This window comes from Aotus nancymaae, unplaced genomic scaffold, assembly GCF_030222135.1.
Source record: "Aotus nancymaae isolate 86718 unplaced genomic scaffold, 86718_ANA_hifiasm-v0.15.2.pri h1tg000046l, whole genome shotgun sequence".
Classification (NCBI taxonomy): domain Eukaryota; kingdom Metazoa; phylum Chordata; class Mammalia; order Primates; family Aotidae; genus Aotus; species Aotus nancymaae.
In genome coordinates this window covers 30,584,427-30,607,070 of record NW_026988460.1, presented here as the reverse complement: position 1 = coordinate 30,607,070, position 22,644 = coordinate 30,584,427, and the positions used below count along the sequence as shown (strand labels likewise).

At 43.4% G+C, this 22,644-nt stretch overlaps 1 protein-coding gene across 4 annotated transcripts in view; it reads right to left on the bottom strand.

Moving 5' to 3' along the window:
* The window catches only part of HEG1 (heart development protein with EGF like domains 1), an 87,935-nt gene that overhangs the window by 52,779 nt on the left and 12,512 nt on the right, over positions 1 to 22,644 (bottom strand). For 2 of the 4 annotated variants that reach the window (XM_064362125.1, XM_064362127.1), the window contains exons 2-9: positions 20,496 to 20,789; positions 18,523 to 18,825; positions 15,738 to 15,812; positions 12,128 to 12,463; positions 10,608 to 10,943; positions 5,637 to 5,930; positions 3,685 to 3,987; positions 1,070 to 1,408 (exon numbers count right to left, since the gene is read on the bottom strand). In XM_064362125.1, coding sequence (XP_064218195.1) covers positions 1,070 to 1,408; positions 3,685 to 3,987; positions 5,637 to 5,930; positions 10,608 to 10,943; positions 12,128 to 12,463; positions 15,738 to 15,812; positions 18,523 to 18,825; positions 20,496 to 20,789 — 2,280 coding nt within the window. The remainder of the gene's footprint in view (positions 1 to 1,069; positions 1,409 to 3,684; positions 3,988 to 5,636; positions 5,931 to 10,607; positions 10,944 to 12,127; positions 12,464 to 15,737; positions 15,813 to 18,522; positions 18,826 to 20,495; positions 20,790 to 22,644) is intronic. The other 2 variants (XM_064362128.1, XM_064362126.1) reach the window with 2 other exon arrangements.

The window sequence follows — 22,644 nt, the reverse complement described above, 5'->3', positions numbered from 1 at the left end:
TGTATTATGCACTATCATATTCTAAATAGTTACTCAAAACTCTTGGGTGGCAACAAGAGAGCAATACAAAAACTATAACTTGTTGAACAGGGAACCTTTGAAACAGCATGTGCAAGTAGCAGAGGGACCTACAGGCTTGAGTGTTTCATTCTGTTTCCCATAAGCATTGGAGACACTGAGAGTGTGGTTATGTACAACAAATACAATGCACATAAATACAGCGCACAGTCAGAGGACTTTCCTAAAACAGTTCTCATAGGAATAAAGGTTATTCTAATTCCAAAGTATAGCAAAAAATAAAAAAATCAACTATAAGGATTAAGCCAAACCATGAATTTGGGAATGAACCTATCTGCACATTCATGTGGAAAGATGATCTGTACACAAAATAACTGAAGCTTGTTTAAGGAGTGGGCCAGGCTGGGCACAGTGGCTTAAGCCTGTAATCCCAGCACTTTGGGAGGGCAAGGAGGGAGGATAGCTTCAGCCTCGGAATTCAAGACCAGCCTGGGCAACATGGAAAGACCCCATCTCTACAAAAAAATAGAAAAATTAGCTGGGTGGAGTGGCAAGCACCTAGTCCCAGCTACTTGGGAGGCTGAGGTGGGAGATCACCTGAGCCTGGGGAGGTCGAGGCTGCAGTGAGCCATGATCAGACCACTGTACTCTAGCCTGGGTGACAGAGACAGACCTTGTCTCCAAAACAAAATAAAAATAAAACATAAAGAGCAGGCCAGCTCTCAGCTTGAAGACAATGCTATAGAGCGAAAAGAAGATGGAACCGAGAACCCGGAGGCTAAGGTCTCAACTCTACTGACTGAGCTAAATGGACAGGTACCCATTACTTAAACTCCCAGAGCCACAGTTTCCTCATCTATAAGAAAGCAGGAGGAATGACACCTGTCTGACTAACTTCACAATGTTCTCTAAGAGTGAACATCAAAATGCAACAGTGCCATTAAAGAGGATACTTTTCTCCGGAGATTACAAATGGTCTTGAGGAGATCCCCTAAGAAAATTCAATGATTCACAACGTCCCCAATACATCAAGTAAAGATGGAATACTTACTTGGGGAATCATTTTGCCAATGCAAAGATGTAAGTCCAAATTCATGGTCCGTGGATGGTTCAATGAATTCCCCATCCCCTGGAATCCCAGTTACTCCTCTGTTGCTTCTGGATTCCACTGCAGACGGTGAAGGATGGACTGAGGCTGAAGTCATGGCAATTCTAGAGTCCTCAGGGAAGCCCTCGGTATTGTTTACAGGTCCCAGACTGACTGTCAAAGATCGGAGCGTTCTGGGGCCACCATCAGTGAACATGGTGGCAACGTGCATTGTCTTTCCTTGACTGACTGAGGGGCTCTGGAGGCCAGTGGACTTGTTAAGCTTCTCTGTACTTCCAGAAGCTATGACAGAAGAAGATATGCTTCAAAATTACTCAGGAGTTTAAGAAAATCAGGACTGTATTTGAGAAACAAATGATGTTTTTTACATTTTGGTGGATACACCTACATACTATGGACCTAATATAAATACAAACATATCTATACACACATACGTGACCAGGACACATGCCTGCACTCTCCCTCACTAGTTCTAATTCTCAGAGAAGAAGGCGGAGAACAGCGAGGTCCCTCACCAGGCACAATGAGAAGCTTATGTTATTTGTATTATTTGAGATGAAATAATGCAGACATAAAGATGAAAATGTCTGCTCAATTCCATGTTACAGCTTAAACAGGACTGGCCACTGTGATAAGGTTTTTGTTATTTTGTTTTGTTTTAGCAATGTAACCCCTTTGTTCAAATGCTATCACTGATTAAAATCTCATACATAAAATGAATAAATGCAAGGGGCCCCACCCCAGGTCACTACTGAGAAGGCCTAGGGTTTTGCAGAACACAGCAGGGACACTCACGACCTAGAGCAATAATTCCCAGCCTTGTCACCATCAAGGGTTCTTTATGATTCCCCACCTCATGGCCACCATGAGCCTTATGTCTTGAAAGATTATTAACCAAACTGTATTTATTCAGTAACAGAATTTCTGACCAGCAGAAAATACTTATTATTATCCCACAAATTTAATTCTACCCAAAAGCAGACAGGCTTCATGATCATACTTTGCCTCATTAAGCTTTAGAGACCAGCTCTCAAATCTGCACACTACTCCAATGGGCCCCTTGGAGATCAAGGACTCCAGGAGCAGTTTCTCTAATCCATGGCTGCCATCCATGGGAAACTGTCAAGAACCTCAAGGAGTGAAGCAGACACTATTGGTCAAAAGGAGTAGTCTGCTCTATGGAAGTACGGGTGGCTCCCCCGCACAGAGAACTTTCCAAAGGATGCCCTGAGAACTGTCCTCCAGAAAGGTCTATTAAAATCTTCATTCCAAACAGGAATAAACTGCAGGAAAGTTTAGGGAATGGGAAGAAACATGGTAGGTAAGACTAAAGGCACAAAAAAAGAGTGTTTTTCTTCTTTTTAGGCTAAAAATAATAAAAAGTACCCTACCCCTATATAATAAAAGGCTTTGAGCTGTTAATTATAGCCCAAAAAAGGGAAAAAGGAAGTTGTCATTATAAACACTTCCTTGAAGACCAGTCTTATGTGCAGCTGTAACCAAAACTACAAATAAATTTTAAATATCACTACAGTGAGAGAGAGAGAGAGAGAGAGAGAAAGACAGAGAGAGACAGAGAGAGGGCAAGCAAGCATGGGAAACAAAGATCTTCCTCTCACTCTTGTGCAAAACCATAAAACCAGCTAGACCAAGAACACAGCCAGCAGCTCTGGTCACCTACCTTAATGAACACAAAATGAAGATGCAGGCAATCTATAAAACTAGTAATTCAAACAAGAAACAGAGAGACCTGGACTCAAAAAGAGAGGCCCAGACCACCAGAACCCACCTCTACTTCAAAACATAAACCAAACCAAACCAAACCAAACAAAGAAAAAACACTTCAGTATATAAGAAAGGAAAGTATATTAGACATGCCCCAAATCCTCACTCAACCACGTGGCTTCTCAGCCCTAACTTCATTAGAGTCATCATTTACAACCACCAAATTACAGTCTCATCAGCTTGCTGGAGGTTCTTTCAAAACACTTTTATTCCCAGGAAACTGCATTAAGTTCATCCATACAACATTCCCATCAAAACCCAGTGATGGGCCGGGAGCAGTGGCTAATGCCTGTAATCCCATCACTTTGGGAGGCTGAGGCAGGCAGATCATCTAAGGTCAGGAGTTTGAGACCAGCCTGGCCAACATGGTGAAACACTGCCTCTACTAAAAATACAAAAATTAGCCAAGCATGGTGATGGCCACCTGTAATCCTAGCTACTCAGGAGGCTGAGGCAGGAGAATCACTTGAATCTGGGAGGCAGAGATTGCAGTGAGCTGAGATTACATCATTGCACTCCAGCCTGGGTGACAAAAACAAAACAAAACAAAACAAAACCCAAAACCTGTGTTAAAGGTGAGCTTCAATACTGACATGAACTGGGTAGGTTGTACCTACTTCCGCCCCAAGTACCTGATATAGAGGAATGGCATCTTGGCTTGATGTCTTTTCCCCTTACCCTCTATTATGGGTATGTAACTAGCTGGCTATGCACATTGATTTATGTCTACTTTGAGTGACTTCCGAATGTTAAGCTGGGGATGTGGCACTCACATGAGGAATGGTCTGAGAGAGGAGAAGAAGCCAGTGCCCTGGAGAAATGCAGCCAGGAGAGATCTGGTCCTGAGGAATTTCTCTTCTGAGGAGGAGTGGTCAGTTCTCCCATCTCCAAAGCAGGAAGAGAAGACGGGCCCGAAGCTGAAGTAGTGGCCTCTTGGCTGTGCACAGTCACTTCTTCTGACAGCCCCATTGCCCTCTCTGTTCCCATCTCTGAGGTTGTTCCACTCTTTGCTTGCAAAGGGGCAATTCTTTCATCGAACTCTGAACTGCTAGATGGCAGGTGAAGACTTTCTGAGGCTGAAAACAGACAGCAACAATTAGAACTCCACCAGCACACTTCAAATGTCTTAATATCCTTTGAGAGGGCTCAGTTCTCACATCTATAAAATATATACACATGAGAAGAAATTAGGAGAGTATTTCATTCCACGAAAAATAAACTCCTGAAAAAGACCACAAACCAAGGCAGAGACTGTTTGTAGATCTCATAAAGGTTCTGTGTATTGTGGTAAAATTCTCAGAAAAGGGGCACACTGGAGGTAAGTATCAGACAATATGGAATCAGAGATCAGGGTCTGATCAGGACCCAGCACCCACGTCCACCAAATGGGTCCCAGAATTTACCTGAACGCAACATAAACAAAATTCCCAACATCTGGGAGAACAAGAAGACCAGGGAATGCCATGAGCAGAGTTTCTCAGCTCTGTAGGAATCATTTATGAATACAAAATACTTTCAGATGCATCTGTACAAAATCGAGTCCCCCCCAACCAGATCTCCTGCCACTAGGACCTGAAACCATGGAGTCATCTCTGACGGCTTCATCCTTTACTTTCAGGCCATCAACAATCCTACCAATCCCTTCCTCTTCATCCCTGTGGCCACCAGGCCACATTGCAGCACCTGGTGTCTGGATTTCTCTGTCTGCCTGAGTGGTCCCTTCCAGGTTCCCTCCATCCTCCCACTCCCACGCTAGACACCCTGTACCTGCCGGCCAGGTGATCCTCCCCAAATTCACTTTAGTTATATCACTCACTTGCTCAAAAACCTTCACTGACTCTTCCTACCACACCAAATCTAAACTGCCAGGTTTCCAAAGTCCTATGTGATTGTCCCTAACCCTGTCCACACAATGGTCCTACCTGTTCCTCCTCGCCTCTGTGGGCAACTGACGCCCTCCCCAAGGGAGGCCACACCTGTCTTTCTCTCCTCTGTACTTCGCTCCCGTTGCCCAGGCATTCCACACCTCAGCACCCCCGCCACCTCGCTCAGATACACAGGCATAAACTCCAATCCCAGTTCTGAAACCTGTTAACTGTTTGACCTACACTTATTGGGTCAACTCACTTCTCTGAGCTTCAGTTTCCAAATGCCTAAAAGGAGAATAACATGACCTCATGGGCTTGCTGGAAAGACTGACGAAACAGACAGTGGTATGTAGGAGGTCCCTAATTAATGCTAGTTTTCTTAGTCTTCCCTTCCTCAATCAAATCTTACCCACTGAGCCCCAGCACCTTCTTGACATTCTTTGCTAAAAAATAGCAAACCACCAAGTTGTGCACACCAGAGCAAGAACAACCACTTGGGCCACATCCACACCACCAAACCCAAGCCTGCCCCAGCTACGCATCCCACAAAACCTACTGCCTCTGAGACCCTCAGGTGTAGCAGGCTCCCTGGAGAAGGAATGAAGTTTGGATTCCACTGGCGGTGGATCACAGATTCCACAGGACCAGCGAGGCCGCTCAGTGAATCTGCACCCTTGTCTGGTCTGTAGGGACAAGCATCATACAAATGACGCCTAAGCCACAGCTCTAACCCTCCTCGCCTAGGAACCTTGGAAGGGCACAATGGCTCAGAATGGGGGTTGTGGGAAATGGCAGAAACTCTGTTCTCCAGGACTGGATGCGCATGCATGAAATGCACATCATCAGCACAAGCTCACCTAAGGCGCCGCTCTGGGAAGTCAGAGCTGTTGCTATCTCCAGCGAGTACCCAACAGGCGTAATAGTGAAGTTTGTTCTACTTGAAGAGCCGTTCCTTTCTCTAGCATCTGCTGTTTCAGGGAACAGAGTGAGGTTTTCTGGAGCATCCGAAGCAGCGTGGCTCTTCCCGGAGGTCTGACCCATCACATCCTCTTTGGAGGCCACTGTTGAAATGTCCTCTTGATTCTGATACAAGGTGATGTTTTCGACGTGGGGCTCAGTGTTACTTTCTGCCCAATGATTCCAAGCAGCATCTGAAAGAAGAAGAGGATGCATCAGGGAGAACTTGCTGGCCTCTGAAAAGTAAACCTTCAGAAAAGACACCGGGAGCTACATCAGTGGAGAGTGGATTCAAGTAAAAGAATTTCACCTTTCTTTTTTTCCCATATTGATTATGCTTACATTCCAGAGCAAGGAATTATGAAGCAACAATACAATATAGTATTAAATTTCATTGTGCGTAGAATAAATGAGGAAAATATACTGATAGAAAGAGATCAACATGGGGCTCATGGAAGAACAACTGAGCCTCTGGCACCTGGGTAGGGTGGGAGAGGGGAGTGGAGGAGGAAGATCGGGTGTAAGCAAAAGGCAAGAAGCATCTCCTATTTGCCAAAGCTGCTAACTGTGCCTCTTGGCGTGGTAAGATGGTATTATAAAAGCTGGCAGCCCTTGACCTTGACACCTACTCTTGCAGGTGGGAGGTGTGATGCACAATTCTGATAAAACATGAAGACTCTGGCAATATTACTAAAACTTGTGTAATGTAACTGCGTTTGAGGCAGTAATTCCATCTTTGAATTTATCTGAAGAAGATACTCAAGAATGTGGAAAAAGATTTAGCCGCACAGACGTTCATTACAGCATTGTTTACAATAGCAAAAGGAAGAAATAGAAACAGGAAAAGAAAGAACAAACCTAAACATCCTCCAGGACGTTATCACTTAAATCAGCTATAGCAGACAGTATCCACAAGAAAGAAAACCACATGGTCATTGAATTCATGCTATGAAATAGAGATATTCTTCAGGGATTATTGAATTAAAACAGCATGCTTCAAATGGAGTTTATATTTAATGATCTCTTTCTGTGAAAAATAATAATAACAACAAATATGTATGTGCTAAACACTGAGTTAGGTAGCAGACGTAAGTGCCTGATGTCTGTTCTTTCAAGCATTACACAAAGTTGAAGACAGGTCCTCTTATTCTCCCCATTTTACATAGGAAGCAAAGGAGGCACAGAGGGTCGGGGAGGTCATGCATCTTGCCCAAGTTGCACAGTCAAAAAGCAGGAGGGTATATGATTATGCTACAAATAAAAGGTCTTAGAACTAATCTTAGATTGTTAAGATTATGACGTAAGCCCTTCTTTTCAGAAATGATGAAAATAAGGTCCAATTTTCCTTGGCCTAAATCCTTCCTAATCTGGTTGTACAAAAAAACAAAAACAAACAAACAAAAACAAACAAACAAAAAAACCAGACTACTCCTTTTCTGGTTCTTATTCCCATTCCCAGCCCAGACTGGCCACTGGTACCCCATGGCCATGATTTGATGGAAAACAGTGTAAATCTTAGTGTTGGATAAATTCATTTCAGGATAGGTTTGAATCGACAGACAGGATGAGCGTGGGCCATGAGCATCACTGAGAAAGCCAAAAGCCAGAGACAGATGCGACTCAAGCCAGGCTGAAGGGCTCCAGACCTGTGCAGAGCCAACCAGGAGAGGCTCAAGAGCAGGATCTATCTGCACACGATTTCTCTGGGCAAAGAGAAAAAGGCCTTGGATGGGGAGATCCTTAACTCTCTGTTAAATGAAATTTAGGCCGATGACCACATCAGGGTTACAGCCTTAACAAAGTAGAGAGAGAGTCACAGCATGAACTAGAGGGGCTGAATCTGAATGCAGAAAAGGCAGTGGGCCAGAACTCTGAAAGGGTGGAGTGCAGAGCCCATCAGCTTGAGTGATTGTGAGGGAATGAGATAAGGCATTGTGTTAACCCACAGTGAGATGGTTTCAGGAATGTGGCTACTTCTTATCTAGCTCTTTATAACTGAACTCCAAGATTTGATCACACTGAAATCACATTTTCCATGTGAACCAACTGAGCATTAATTGCAGAGAAGAGGGGTACTAAAGAGATGTAAAAGGGAAAGGCTATGAAACCCAAGATCCCGGTTTAAGAAGGTGAAAGTCCTGAGCTCCACAGTAGCGAGGGTGAAAAATGATTCCTTTTGCTCAGGAGATAGAGAAAGTGTTTTCCAGGCACAGACATAGAAGAGCATAAATATCCCCCACTCGTATGTGTGGCATTCTTTCATGATAAGCATATGCTTTTCCATATCACATGAGTAGTAATAAATGCTAATCTTCCTCATCAATTAGGATTCTCATATGGGGAAATGGAGCTATTATTAGTGGTGGAGAAGTAAGAATTTAAACCTTTTCAAAGCTTACATGATAAGCGAATACATTTTTGCTTTATCAGAATATACTTTACACTGATAAGAGACTACTGAGAATTGTTTTAAAAAATTATTTTAAAAAATTATCCCAAAGCATTATTAAAAAGAAACATCAAAAGAAAAATTTTCTTAAATTGACAAATTGAACGTCTTCAAATTTAAAAACTTTTGTTCTACAAATGATACCATCAAAAAAGAGAAAAGACCACCCACAGAATAGAAGAAATGTCTGCAGATTACATGTATTTGACAAAAGACTGTATCCAGAATATACAAATAACCCTTTTCTTTTTTTGAGACAGTCTCTCTCTGTCACTCAGGTTGGAGTGCGGTGGCATGATCTCAGCTCACTGCAGCCTCCGCCTCCTCAGGTTTCAAGTGATTCTCCTGCCTCACTCTCGAGTAGCTGGGATTAAAGGCATGTGCCAATGTGCCCATCTAATTTTTATATTTTTATTATAGACGCCTATAATAATATTGGCAAGGCTGGTCTAGAACTCCTAACCTCAAGTGATTCGCCCATTTCGGCCTCCCAAAGTGCTGAGAGTAGAGGTGTGAGCCACCACGCCTGGCCACAAAGAACTCTTACAATTTAATAATAACAAATCAAATAACAGAATTTTAATAAAATACTCAAAGATTTGAATAGACGTATTCAGAGAAGACATACAAGTGGCCAATAAGCACATGAAAAGACGCTCAGCATTATTAGTCTACTGGGAAATACAAGTCAAAACCACAATGAGATGCCTTCACACTCACTCAGATGAGTATAATCAGAAAAGATGGAAAATTACAAGCGTCAGTGAAGATGTAGCAACATTAGAACACGTGTACACTGCTGATGGGAATATAAAACGATGCAGCCACTTGGGAAAACAGCTCGGCAGTTCCTCAGAAGGTTAAAAATAGAGCTGCCATATAACCCGGCCATTCCTAAATAATTGAAAATTTACGACCACATACACACTTGTGAATGTTCACCACATCATTACTCATAATAGACAAAAGGTGGAACAACCCAAACACCATCAGCTGATGACAGGATAAACAAAGTGTGCTATATCCCTGCTATGGCATATTTTTTTTTTGAGATGGAGTCTTGCTCTGTAATCAGGCTGGAGTGCAGTGGCACAATCTCAGCTCTCTGCAACCTCTGCCTCCCAGGTTCAAGTGATTCCCCTGCCTCAGTCTCCCAAGTAGCCAGGACTACAGGCGAGCGCCACCACGCCCAGGTAATTTTTTTTTTTTTTTTTGTATTTTAGTAGAGACGAAGTTTCACCATGTTGGCCAGGATGGTCTCGATCTCCTGACCTCGTGATCTGCCCACCTCGGCCTCCTAATAGCTGGGATTACAGTGTGAGCCACCACGCCTGGCCAGCTACAGCATATTATTAAGCTGCAAATGGAATGAAGTTGTGATACAACATGGATGAACCTTGAAAACATGACACTAAGGGAAAGACACAAAAGACCACATATTGTATGGTTTCATTTATGGGAAATGTCTAGAATGGACACATCTACAGAGACAGAAAGCACAGGAGGGATTGCCAGGGACTGGGAGGAGGGAAGAATGGGAGGTGATGGCTGATGAGGTTGGAGTTTTGTTGGGGTGATGGAAATGTTCTGGAATTAGACAGCGGCGATGCTGTACAACTTTGTGACTACACTAATAATCACTGAATTGTGTACTTAAAATGGGCAAATACTATGGAATGTGAAATGTACCTCAATAAAGCTGTTTTTTAAAAAAGAATTTCTTTTGATGAATGCCCTGACAACTCCTCACGAGAAGGTGATATTTTCACCTTCCAGAAGCTCTGTGACTGAGGCAGGTATGGAGTTATGATTTGGGCTGCAGGAAATGAGAGGAGGTGGACAGAGAAGTCCCCGAGCTGTGTGTGGGAAGAGGAAGTGGCAAGAACAGCTTCTCAGGGATGTACCAGAAAAACTGGGGGATATATAGGTGTATCTGTATCAATCATTGGAAGAAGGGCCTGGGGAATAAGGAAGCTGGAGGGGCCTCAGGAGTTATTTCATTCATGCATGGTTTTTCTTTCTTTCTTCTTTTTTTTTTTCAGACATACTTTCACTCTTGTTGCCTTGGCTGGAGGCCAGTGGCGTGATCTCTGTAACCTCTCACTGTAACCTCTGCCTCCTAGGTTCAAGCAGTTCCTTGGTCTAAGCCTCCTCAGTAGCTGGGATACAGGTGCCCACCACCATGCCCGGCTAATTCTTTGTATTGTTAGTAGAGAAGAGGTTTCACCATGTTGGTCAGTCTGGTCTCAAACTCTTGACCTCAGGTGATCCACCAGCCTTGGCCTCCCAAAGTGCTGGGATTACAGGCATGAGCCATCACACCCAGCCCTCATACATGGTTTTAATATACCACAGATTTCATAAGCATCATGAGTCCCTCTCTCCTCCATGGGGCACAGTTGCATGAACTGGAAAAACTCACTTGAACGTTCTTCACGTGGTGGTGATGAATTCAAGCTTTCTGAGGAAGATGTAGATGAAGACTCTGAATAACTCTTATCTCCCAATGCTGTGTGACTTCCTCCAGACTGTAGAGTTGAGTCCGAGAACTGGGTCAACACTGAAGCATTCACACCTTCAGGATAGGAAGCAGAGCTTGCTGTCACATCTGCAGATGTCTCACTGTTGGTCAAGGGCCAGTGTGCAGTGCTCTCTCCACCTCTCATGGGTGCGACGGACCTAGACACAGTCTCAGTCTGAGACATGGGACTTCCATTTTGCACCTCAGAGCTGCCGGAAAGCTGATGTTCTCCAAAGGCTGTAAGGCATCGTGGGAAAAAAGGCCATGACAGAGATATGAAAGAGATCCCTTGGCAACTAAGAAGTGAAACCTCTCTGAGGAAAGATTCTTTGCCAAGGAACCTGGTGTAGTGTTTATTAAATGTATTATGCACTATCATATTCTAAATAGTTACTCAAAACTCTTGGGTGGCAACAAGGTAGCAATACAAAAACTATAACTTGCTGAACAGGGAACCTTTGAAACAGCATGTGCAAGTAGCAGAGGGACCTACAGGCTTGAGTGTTTCATTCTGTTTCCCATAAGCATTGGAGACACTGAGAGTGTGGTTATGTACAACAAATACAATGCACATAAATACAGCGCACAGTCAGAGGACTTTCCTAAAACAGTTCTCATAGGAATAAAGGTTATTCTAATTCCAAAGTATAGCAAAAAATAAAAAAATCAACTATAAGGATTAAGCCAAACCATGAATTTGGGAATGAACCTATCTGCACATTCATGTGGAAAGATGATCTGTACACAAAATAACTGAAGCTTGTTTAAGGAGTGGGCCAGGCTGGGCACACTGGCTTATACCTGTATTCCCAGCACTTTGGGAGGGCAAGGAGGGAGGATAGCTTCAGTCTCGGAGTTAAAGACCAGCCTGGGGCACATGGAAAGACCCCATCTCTACAAAAAATAGAAAAATTAGCTGGGTGGAGTGGCAAGCACCTAGTCCCAGCTACTCAGGAGGCTGAGGTGGGAGATCACCTGAGCCTGGGGAGGTCGAGGCTGCAGTGAGCCATGATCACACCACTGTACTCTAGCCTGGGTGACAGAGACAGACCTTGTCTCCAAAACAAAATAAAAATAAAACATAAAGAGCAGGCCAGCTCTCAGCTTGAAGACAATGCTGTAGAGTGAAAAGAAGATGGAACCGAGAACCTGGAGACTAAGGTCTCAACTCTACTGACTGAGTTAAATGGACAGGTACCCATTACTTAAACTCCCAGAGCCACAGTTTCCTCATCTATAAGAAAGCAGGAGGAATGACACCTGTCTGACTAACTTCACAATGTTCTCTAAGAGTGAACATCAAAATGCAACAGTGCCATTAAAGAGGATACTTTTCTCCGGAGATTACAAATGGTCTTGAGGAGATCCCCTAAGAAAATTCACAACGTCCCCAATACATCAAGTAAAGATGGAATACTTACTTGGGGAATCATTTTGCCAATGCAAAGATGTAAGTCCAAATTCATGTTCTGAGGATGGTTCAATGAATTCCCCATCCCCTGGATTCCCAGTTACTCCTCTATTGCTTCTGGATTCCACTGCAGAGGGTGAAGGATGGACTGAGGCTGAAGTCATGGCAATTCTAGAGTCCTCAGGGAAGCCCTTGGTCTTGTTTATAGGTCTCAGACTGACTGTCAAAGATCGTAGCGTTCTGGGGCCACCATCAGTGAACACGGCAACGTGCATTGTCTTTGCTTGAGTGACTGAGGGGCTCTGGAGGCCAGTGGACTTGTTAAGCTTCTCTGTACTTCCAGAAGCTATGACGGAAGAAGATATGCTTCAAAATTACTCAGGAGTTTAAGAAAATCAGGACTGTATTTGAGAAACAAATGATGTTTTTTACATTTTGGTGGATATACCTACATACCATGGACCTAATATAAATACAAACATATCTATACACACACACGTGTGACCAGGACACATGCCTGCACTCTCCCTCGCTAGTTCTAATTCTCAGAGAAGAAGGCGGAGAACAGCGAGGTCCCTCACCAGGCACAATGAGAAGCTTATGTTATTTGTATTATTTGAGATGAAATAATGCAGACATAAAGATGAAAATGTCTGCTGAATTCTACGTTACAGCTTAAACAGGACTGGCCACTGTGATAAGGTTTTTGTTATTTTGTTTTGTTTTAGCAATGTAACCCCTTTGTTCAAATGCTATCACTGATTAAAATCTCATACATAAAATGAATAAATGTGGGGCTGCTGCAAGGGGCCCCACCTCAGGTCACTACTGAGAAGGCCTAGGGTTTTGCAGAACACAGCAGGGACACTCACGACCTAGAGCAATAATTCCCAGCCTTGTCACCATCAAGGGTTCTTTATGATTCCCCACCTCATGGCCACCATAAGCCTTATGTCTTGAAAGATTATTAACCAAACTGCATTTATTCAGTAACAGAATTTCTGACCAGCAGGAAATACTTATTATTATCCCACAAATTTATTTCTACCCAAAAGCAGACAGGCTTCATGATCATACTTTGCCTCATTAAGCTTTAGAGACCAGCTCTTAAATCTGCACACTACTCCAATGGGCCCCTTGGAGATCAAGGACTCCAGGAGCAGTTTCTCTAATCCATGGCTGCCATCCATGGGAAACTGTCAAGAGCCTCAAGGAGTGAAGCAGACACTATTGGTCAAAAGGAGTAGTCTGCTCTATGGAAGTACGGGTGGCTCCCCCGCACAGAGAACTTTCCAAAGGATGCCCTGAGAACTGTCCTCCAGAAAGGTCTATTAAAATCTTCATTCCAAACAGGAATAAACTGCAGGAAAGCTTAGGGAATGGGAAGAAACATGGTAGGTAAGACTAAAGGCACAAAAAAAGAGTGTTTCTCTTCTTTTTAGGCTAAAAATAGTAAAAAGTACCTTACCCCTATATAATAAAAGGCTTTGAGCTGTTAATTATAGCCCAGAAAAGGGAAAAAGGAAGTTGTCATTATAAACACTTCCTTGAAGACCAGTCCTATGTGCAGTTGTGACCAAAACTACAAATAAATTTTAAATATCACTACAGTGAGAGAGAGAGAGAGACAGAGAGAGAGAGAGACAGAGAGAGACAGAGAGAGGGCAAGCAAGCATGGGAAACAAAGATCTTCCTCTCACTCTTGTGCAAAACCATAAAACCAGCTAGACCAAGAACATAGCCAGCAGCTCTGGTCACCTACCTTAATGAACACAAAATGAAGATGCAGGCAATCTATAAAACTAGTAATTCAAACAAGAAACAGAGAGACCTGGACTCAAAAAGAGAGGCCCAGACCACCAAAACCCACCTCTACTTCAAAACATAAACCAAACCAAACCAAACCAAACAAATAAAAAACACTTCAGTATATAAGAAAGGAAAGTATATTAGACATGCCCCAAATCCTCACTCAACCACGTGGCTTCTCAGCCCTAACTTCATTAGAGTCATCATTTACAACCACCAAATTACAGCCTCATCAGCTTGCTGGAGGTTCTTTCAAAACACTTTTATTCCCAGGAAACTGCATTAAGTTCATCCATACAACATTCCCATCAAAACCTAGTGGTGGGCTGGGAGCAGTGGCTCATGCCTGTAATCCCAGGAATTTGAGAGGCCAAGGCAGGCAGATCATCTGAGGTCAGGAGTTTGAGACCAGCCTGGCCAACATGGTGAAATCCCATCTCTACTAAAAATATAAAAATTAGCTGGGTGTGGTGGTGGGCACCTGTAATCCCAGCTACTTGGGAGTTTGAGGCAGGAGAATTGCTTGAACCTGGGAAGCAGAGGTTGCAGTGAGCTGAGATTGTGCCACTGCACCCCAGCCTGAGCGACAGAGAGACTTGGTTTCAGAAAGCAAAAACAAAAAACAAAACCCAGTGGTGATACTGAATTCAGCCTGAATAACCCAGGCCTGTTCACCTCTAGTGGATTTAGCAAATCAATGGCCACAGAAATATAATTTCAAAAGTCACAAATGCTGAAAGTCATGAAAGGAAAAGAGCTCTGTTTTTCCCTGATCCTGAGAGTTCTGCATAACATTGCTTATCTCATTATCTCATCATTATCAAAAACTACCATTTACTGACCAATTACAACTTATAAGGCATTGTGCTAAGTACATTATATATGAACCTCATTTAACCCTCATGGGAAAGCTATGAAATGTGTGTGAATACTTTGTGGCAGAGTTGGCGATTCTTCATCAAAAGAGGAAATGTTTGGTCAAACTAATGTATAAACACCACTTATATTACTAAATGAGCACCTGCTAAATAAATCTAGGGGGAAATGTACCACGTTTCTAATCAACAGGCTCAATTCTTGGTTATTTAATAATTGCCCTTCTTGATCATTTCTACCCCTAAAGCAGCCATTCAAAGATGAGAAGACCATCTATCTGGGAGCAGAAATAAGCCAAATTCCTCATCTTTATAATGGGAAGTTGCAAGAATGCCTTTCGTCTGCTAAAAATACATGGGTCTCTCTCCAATCACAGCACGAAACACTGGAACCTCAGGCACACAACAGAATGTTCAACCTTGACCTGACTGCTATCCAGAAATTGCCAAAAGTACAGCTGAAGCAGCTGATATTTGAGAAAGATACACCACATCTACAATCTTCTGAGTTATTTATGCTCTCTTTCTTTACAAAGTGAAATCACCACAAAGCAATTTACCTGGACCACAGTAGCTTAGCTACCCACAAAAAATACTTTCATAAGTTGAGATCCATTATTATACTCTCGGCTCCTATTGAGAATCTATTTAAAAAATCACCTTTTAAAGAACATTAGCACAATTTCCACAAAACAGCAATTGAAGGCATTTTCCATTATGATCCTCAACATTTCTTATATAAACAGTCCTCTAAAAATGTATTGCCCCCAAACACTTATGCCTATGGATGAAATTGTATGCTTACTTTATCTGACAACAATCGCATGCCCCACCCAGTTTCCCTTTGTGCCCTGGTTTCCAGGAAGCTCAGTACTAAATTTAGTGCTCAATTGTAGCCACTCTCACACAATTCAACATACACATATCTCTTTCTACCTTCAAAAGGGAGCTTTTTTCCAGTGTGTTGCTTTGTTTGCTTTTCCCTCCGATGATCAAATAGTACAATGGTCACTATAAAAAAAAATATGGAATATATAGAAAAATATAAAGCAGCAAAGATGTAAAGCAGCAAGAAAAACAATTTCCAATGATTTCTGATCTATTTTAAAAATCTGAATCCATTGTCTAGGCCTATACTTGCTTTAACACTGTAAGGCATAAGATTTGGTTTTGGAAGCAGGTAACTCCTGGCTATCCCAGCCTTGGAAGACGTTGTGTCACATGCCTGTTTCTGTGTAGCTGAGTGAAGAGTGAAATGAGGCACAAAATACAAAGGCTGAATACACATGGAATCACAGATGCTGAAACTAGAAAGAATCTTTCAGATCATCTGCTCAAATTCCTTCATGTTCCAAATAAGGAGCCCACTCCTCCCTGTACCAGGCTCCTGGCTGTCCTTGTGCTCACCTAGTGAGGCGCATCACTCATTGGACTGGTGTAAGTGCCAGGCTTTTCACAGGATCACATTTCCTAGTGGGTGGAGTGGCCAAATGTTCACAAGCCCTGCTGCACTCCCCCTTTGCTTTTGTTTTTTCAGAGCTGGCCGGCCAGGCTGAGTCGACTCCAGGTCTGCCTGGCAGGTCCTGCTGGCTCTCTCTCAGCACTCTTACCTGAGTGCCTAGAGCTCCTGTATCGCATAGTCAGAAAGGGATAGTAACGTCTCAACATTTAGATTCAAGGGGAAGGCTCTGGTTGGTGGGTTAGCAGGTGCCAGCCCAGCTTTAAAAATAAAGCAGAACTTTGTTCCCCATATAATTTCAGGTCCTTGTACATGTACCGTCTGCATCCCCACAGGGAGGAGAGGAGGTTTGCAGGATGGATTCAGTCATACTTGGATGCCTGGTGATAACCCCATTTAATAGCACCCAGAGCCCTCTCTAATATCTAAAAGGGTGGTGAGGCTCTACCTCAAACTGAACACACAGTTCACTAAAAAAAAAGAGAAATGCTCAGTAAAAGACTCAAGAGATATGAAAGATATGATGGAACTCACCAGCAGTTAAAAGTATAAGCTTCTAAAAGGATGAATAGTAAAAGAATTTCAGGGACAATTATATTTTTAGTGTTGAAAAATACAGGTGAAAAAAATATATAGGTGAAATATAGAGTCATAGTCAAGTCCAGTAAAGTTGGAAACATAGGCTTATTTTTCAAATATACCACCGAAGTAGGTTGAATTTAAATTATAAATATTAAATGATCCTGACCAAAGTCAAACCATAGCTTCCTAGAAAATGCTTCCTTTCTACCGTTTAGTAAAGTTGTAAATCACTGAACCACAGAACTTTGAGGCTGGAAGAATTGCAGCTTTTATCCAATCCAACCAATGTTTATGAATAATCTTAAAAAGCAATCTTCTAAAAACATGAATCATAAATTATATCCAAATCCACTCAGCAGGAAATTGTATACGGAGTGTGTGGAAGGGGAGTTGGCTGCTTTAAACAGGCACTCCAGAAGCGACCTCCGGGTTTAGTTTTTGCTCTGATGACATAAACTCAAACTCCTAATCTTGCAAAGTACTTCTAAAAACCTCTGACCTATAAAAATTTTGCAATGGCAATTTCTGAAGCAACCTAACCTCTATTTTCCAAGAACACTTCCAACCCGCTCTGTTCTGCTCCCTCTGGTACAAGGATGAAAACACAAGCACCACACACAAACCTAAATAAAACCTCAGAGAAGAAAAGAGGTGATCAGAGTTTCCAACATTCTCTTTGGCCCACCACAGGATGTGCCCTGTGAGGGTATTTTGGTACATGCTAAACCCTATGTCTTATCAGCTGCACCTTGTTCTGGGGTGAGGGGGAATGTGAAAGAAGTAACAGACACAGCCTGTGTCCTCAAGAGGATTACAGTTTCTCTGGGTAGAGAGGCATTAGGTGACCTGCTATGAAGAGATGTACAGTACAGAGGACCAGGTGGTTGAAGGAAGGCTCTGGAATCCCTGAGCTGAGACTTAACTGATGAGTAGTAACTGGAACAGCAGAGAGAAAGGAGAGCACTCCACAGCTGTAGTTACTAATATGCCTTGCAAACTCCTATGTTATGCTTAATTTTTTTCTAAATGGTACCTAGAAAAAAATGTACACTCATGTTTTCTTTACCATTGAAGGAAACATTTTTGCAATAATGAAGAAATAAAAATCTAACTCCCTATCAAATGGTACAATGCTCACCATTTCATGCACCCCAAATCTTGTTTGAGAATAGACACCAATAGTCAGGTGCAGTGACTCATGCCTTTAATCCCAACACCTTGGGAGGCTGAGGCAGGCAGATCACCTGAGGTCAGGAGTTTGAGACCAGCCCGGCCAAACATGCTGAAATCCCATTTCTACTAAAAACACAAAAATTAGCCGGGCATGGTGATGGCCGCCTGTAATCCCAGCTACTTAGGAGGCTAAGGCAGGAGAATCACTTGAACCTGGGAGGCAGAGGTTGCAGTGAGTTGAGATCATGTCACTGCACTCAATCCTCGGTGACAAAAACAAAAGAAAAAACCCCAAAACCTGTGTTAAACGTGAGCTTCAATACTGACATGAACTGGGTAGGTTGTACCTACTTCCGCCCCAAGTACCTGGTACAGAGGAATGGCATCTTGGCTTGATGTCTTTTCCCCTTACCCTCTATTATGGGTATGTAACTAGCTGGCTATGCACATTGATTTATGTCTACTTTGAGTGACTTCCGAGTGTTAAGCTGGGGATGTGGCACTCACATGAGGAATGGTCTGAGAGAGGAGAAGAAGCCAGTGCCCTGGAGAAATGCAGCCAGGAGAGATCTGGTCCTGAGGAATTTCTCTTCTGAGGAGGAGTGGTCAGTTCTCCCATCTCCAAAGCAGGAAGAGAGGACGGGCTCGAAGCTGAAGTAGTGGCCTCTTGGCTGTGCACAGTCACTTCTTCTGACAGCCCCATCGCCCTCTCTGTTCCCATCTCTGAGGTTGTTCCACTCTTTGCTTGCAAAGGGGCAATTCTTTCGTCGAACTCTGAACTGCTAGATGGCAGGTGAAGACTTTCCGAGGCTGAAAACAGACAGCAACAATTAGAATTCCACCAGCACACTTCAAATGTCTTAATATCCTTTGAGGGGGCTCAGTTCTCACATCTATAAAATATATAGACATGAGAAGAAATTAGGAGAGTATTTCATTCCACGAAAAATAAACTCCTGAAAAAGACCACAAACCAAGCCAGAGACTCTTTGTAGATCTCACAAAGGTTCTGTGTATTGTGGTAAAATTCTCAGAAAAGGGGCACACTGGAGGTAAGTATCAGACAATATGGAATCAGAGATCAGGGTCTGATCAGGACCCAGCACCCAAGTCCACCAAATGGGTCCTAGAATTTACCTGAACGCAACATAAACAAAATTCCCAACATCTGGGAGAACAAGACCAGGGAATGCCATGAGCAGAGTTTCTAAGCTCTGTAGGAATCATTTATGAATACAAAATACTTTCAGATGCATCTGTACAAAATTGAGCCCCGCCAACCAGATCTCCTGCCACTAGGACCTGAAACCATGGAGTCATCTCTGACGGCTTCATCCTTTACTTTCAGGCCATCAACAATCCTACCAATCCCTTCTTCATCCCTGTGGCCACCAGGCCACATTGCAGCACCTGGTGTCTGGATTTCTCTGTCTGCCTGAGTGGTCCCTTCCAGGTTCCCTCCATCCTCCCACTCCCACGCTAGACATCCTGTACCTGCCGGCCAGGTGATCCTCCCCAAATTCACTTTAGTTATATCACTCACTTGCTCAAAAACCTTCACTGACTCTTCCTACCACACCAAATCTAAACTGCCAGGTTTCCAAAGTCCTATGTGATTGTCCCTAACCCTGTCCACACAATGGTCCTACCTGTTCCTCCTCGCCTCTGTGGGCAACTGACGCCCTCCCCAAGGAAGGCTGTTGGCCTTGCTACCCTACAGGGAGGCCACACCTGTCTTTCTCTCCTCTGTACTTCACTCCCGTTGCCCAGGCATTCCACACCTCAGCACCCCCGCCACCTCGCTCAGATATACAGGCATAAACTCCAATCCCAGTTCTGAAACCTGTTAACTGTTTGACCTACACTTATTGGGTCAACTCACTTCTCTGAGCTTCAGTTTCCAAATGCCTAAAAGGAGAATAACATGACCTCATGGGTTTGCTGGAAAGACTGACGAAACAGACAGTGGTATGTAGGAGGTCCCTAATTAATGCTAGTTTTCTTAGTCTTCCCTTCCTCAATCAAATCTTACCCACTGAGCCCCAGCACCTTCTTGACATTCTTTGCTAAAAAATAGCAAACCACCAAGTTGTGCACACCAGAGCAAGAACAACCACTTGGGCCACATCCACACCACCAAACCCAAGCCTGCCCCAGCTACGCATCCCACAAAACCTACTGCCTCTGAGACCCTCAGGTGTGGCAGGCTCCCTAGAGAAGGAATGAAGTTTGGATTCCACTGGCGGTGGATCACAGATACCACAGGACCAGCGAGGCCGCTCAGTGAATCTGCACCCTTGTCTGGTCTGTAGGGACAAGCATCATACAAATGACGCCTAAGCCACAGCTCTAACCCTCCTCGCCTAGGAACCTTGGAAGGGCACAATGGCTCAGAATGGGGGTTGTGGGAAATGGCAGAAACTCTGTTCTCCAGGACTGGATGCGCATGCATGAAATGCACATCATCAGCACAAGCTCACCTAAGGCGCCGCTCTGGGAAGTCAGAGCTGTTGCTATCTCCAGCGAGTACCCAACAGGCGCAATAGTGAAGTTTGTTCTACTTGAAGAGCCGTTCCTTCCTCTAGCATCTGCTGTTTCAGGGAACAGAGTGAGGTTTTCTGGAGCATCCGAAGCAGCGTGGCTCTTCCCGGAGGTCTGACCCATCACATCCTCTTTGGAGGCCACTGTTGAAATGTCCTCTTGATTCTGATACAAGGTGATGTTTTCGACGTGGGGCTCAGTGTTACTTTCTGCCCAATGGTTCCAAGCAGCATCTGAAAGAAGAAGAGGATGCATCAGGGAGAACTTGCTGGCCTCTGAAAAGAAAAGTAAACCTTCAGAAAAGACACCGGGAGCTACATCAGTGGAGAGTGGATTCAAGTAAAAGAATTTCACCTTTCTTTTTTTCCCATATTGATTATGCTTACATTCCAGAGCAAGGAATTATGAAGCAACAATACAATATAGTATTAAATTTCATTGTGCGTAGAATAAATGAGGAAAATACACTGATAGAAAGAGATCAACATGGGGCTCATGGAAGAACAACTGAGCCTCTGGCACCTGGGTAGGGTGGGAGAGGGGAGTGGAGGAGGAAGATCGGGTGTAAGCAGAAGGCAAGAAGCATCTCCTATTTGCCAAAGCTGCTAACTGTGCCTCTTGGCATGGTAAGATGGTATTATAAAAGCTGGCAGCCCTTGACCTTGACACCTACTCTTGCAGGTGGGAGGTGTGATGCACAATTCTGATAAAACATGAAGACTCTGGCAATATTACTAAAACTTGTGTAATGTAACTGGGTTGGAGGCAGTAATTCCATCTTTTAATTTATCTGAAGAAGATACTCAAGAATGTGGAAAAAGATTTAGCCGCACAGACGTTCATTACAGCATTGTTTACAATAGCAAAAGGAAGAAATAGAAACAGGAAAAGAAAGAACAAACTTAAAATTCCTCCAGTAGGTTGTCAATTAAATCAGTTACAGCAGACAGTATCTGCAAGAAAGAACACCATGTAGTCATTGAATTAGTGCTATAAAATAAAGATATTCTTCAGGGATTGTTGAATTAAAACAGCATGCTTCAAATAGAGTTTACATTTAATGATCTCATTTTGTGAAAAATAATAATAACAACAAATATGTGTGTGCTAAACACTGAGGCAGGTAGCAGACATAGGTGCCTGATTTGTATTCGTTCAAGCAAAGTTGAAGATACGTCCTCATTCTCCCGATTTACACAGGAAGCAAAGGAGGAACAAAGGCTGGGGGAGGTCATGCATCTTGCCCAAGTCGCACAGTCAAAAAGCAGGAGGGCCAAGCAGCCTGCTCCAAACCCAGCCCCTCACCAGCCAGCTGTGCTCAGCTGGAAGGAAAATGGTAGAAAGGAGTATGATTTCCAGCTCGGGAGTGCTGAGGAAATAATGCTCTTGAGTATGGACTGTTATTTGAAGTTTGTATATTAGGAATGTATTTATTTTAGCCAGAAAATATATTTAAATGATAATTAACTTCCATAACATCCAAGATGGTGGCAAAGAGGGTATCAGTTGAAAACGTTCTGAGGATGAAGTTAAGGCCGGGGGTTAAATCGGGCAAGAGGAAGTCATGTGTAGTATCAAACGCCATTTGTCAAGGCAGGAGGTTCAAGCTCAGAGCAGCTCGTGGGATCCCCAAGTGTAGTCCAAGAAAGCTGCCCTGTTAATCTGGAGAAGTCTGCACCCAGCCTGGCCACTACTCAGAAGCCAAAGCTGGGCCACTGCTGGGTGCTCGGTCTCTAAAAAATAGCACCAAAACCAAACAGCATTCTGAGACCACGGACCTTGCCCCATGCATCTAAACTAATATAGAATCCAATATCAAATATGGGTGCTAGTCACTGAGCGTAATGAGTTTCTAGAGAGCAAGGGTGAGGACAGGGCCACTTGAAGTTGTCGCTGATTATGTGACTCCTTGAAAAACCTCTTGATTTTCCCCACTTGGATATGGTATTTCTCTTTCTGCTTGGGAGTGGCGACTGTGGGCACTGCTGAGAAACCTCTGTAGGGATGAATGCAATCATTTCTATTTATACAAATCAGGCAAAAATGGCAAACCATCAGACAAGTAGAGGCTGCAGGCAGAACCTACAG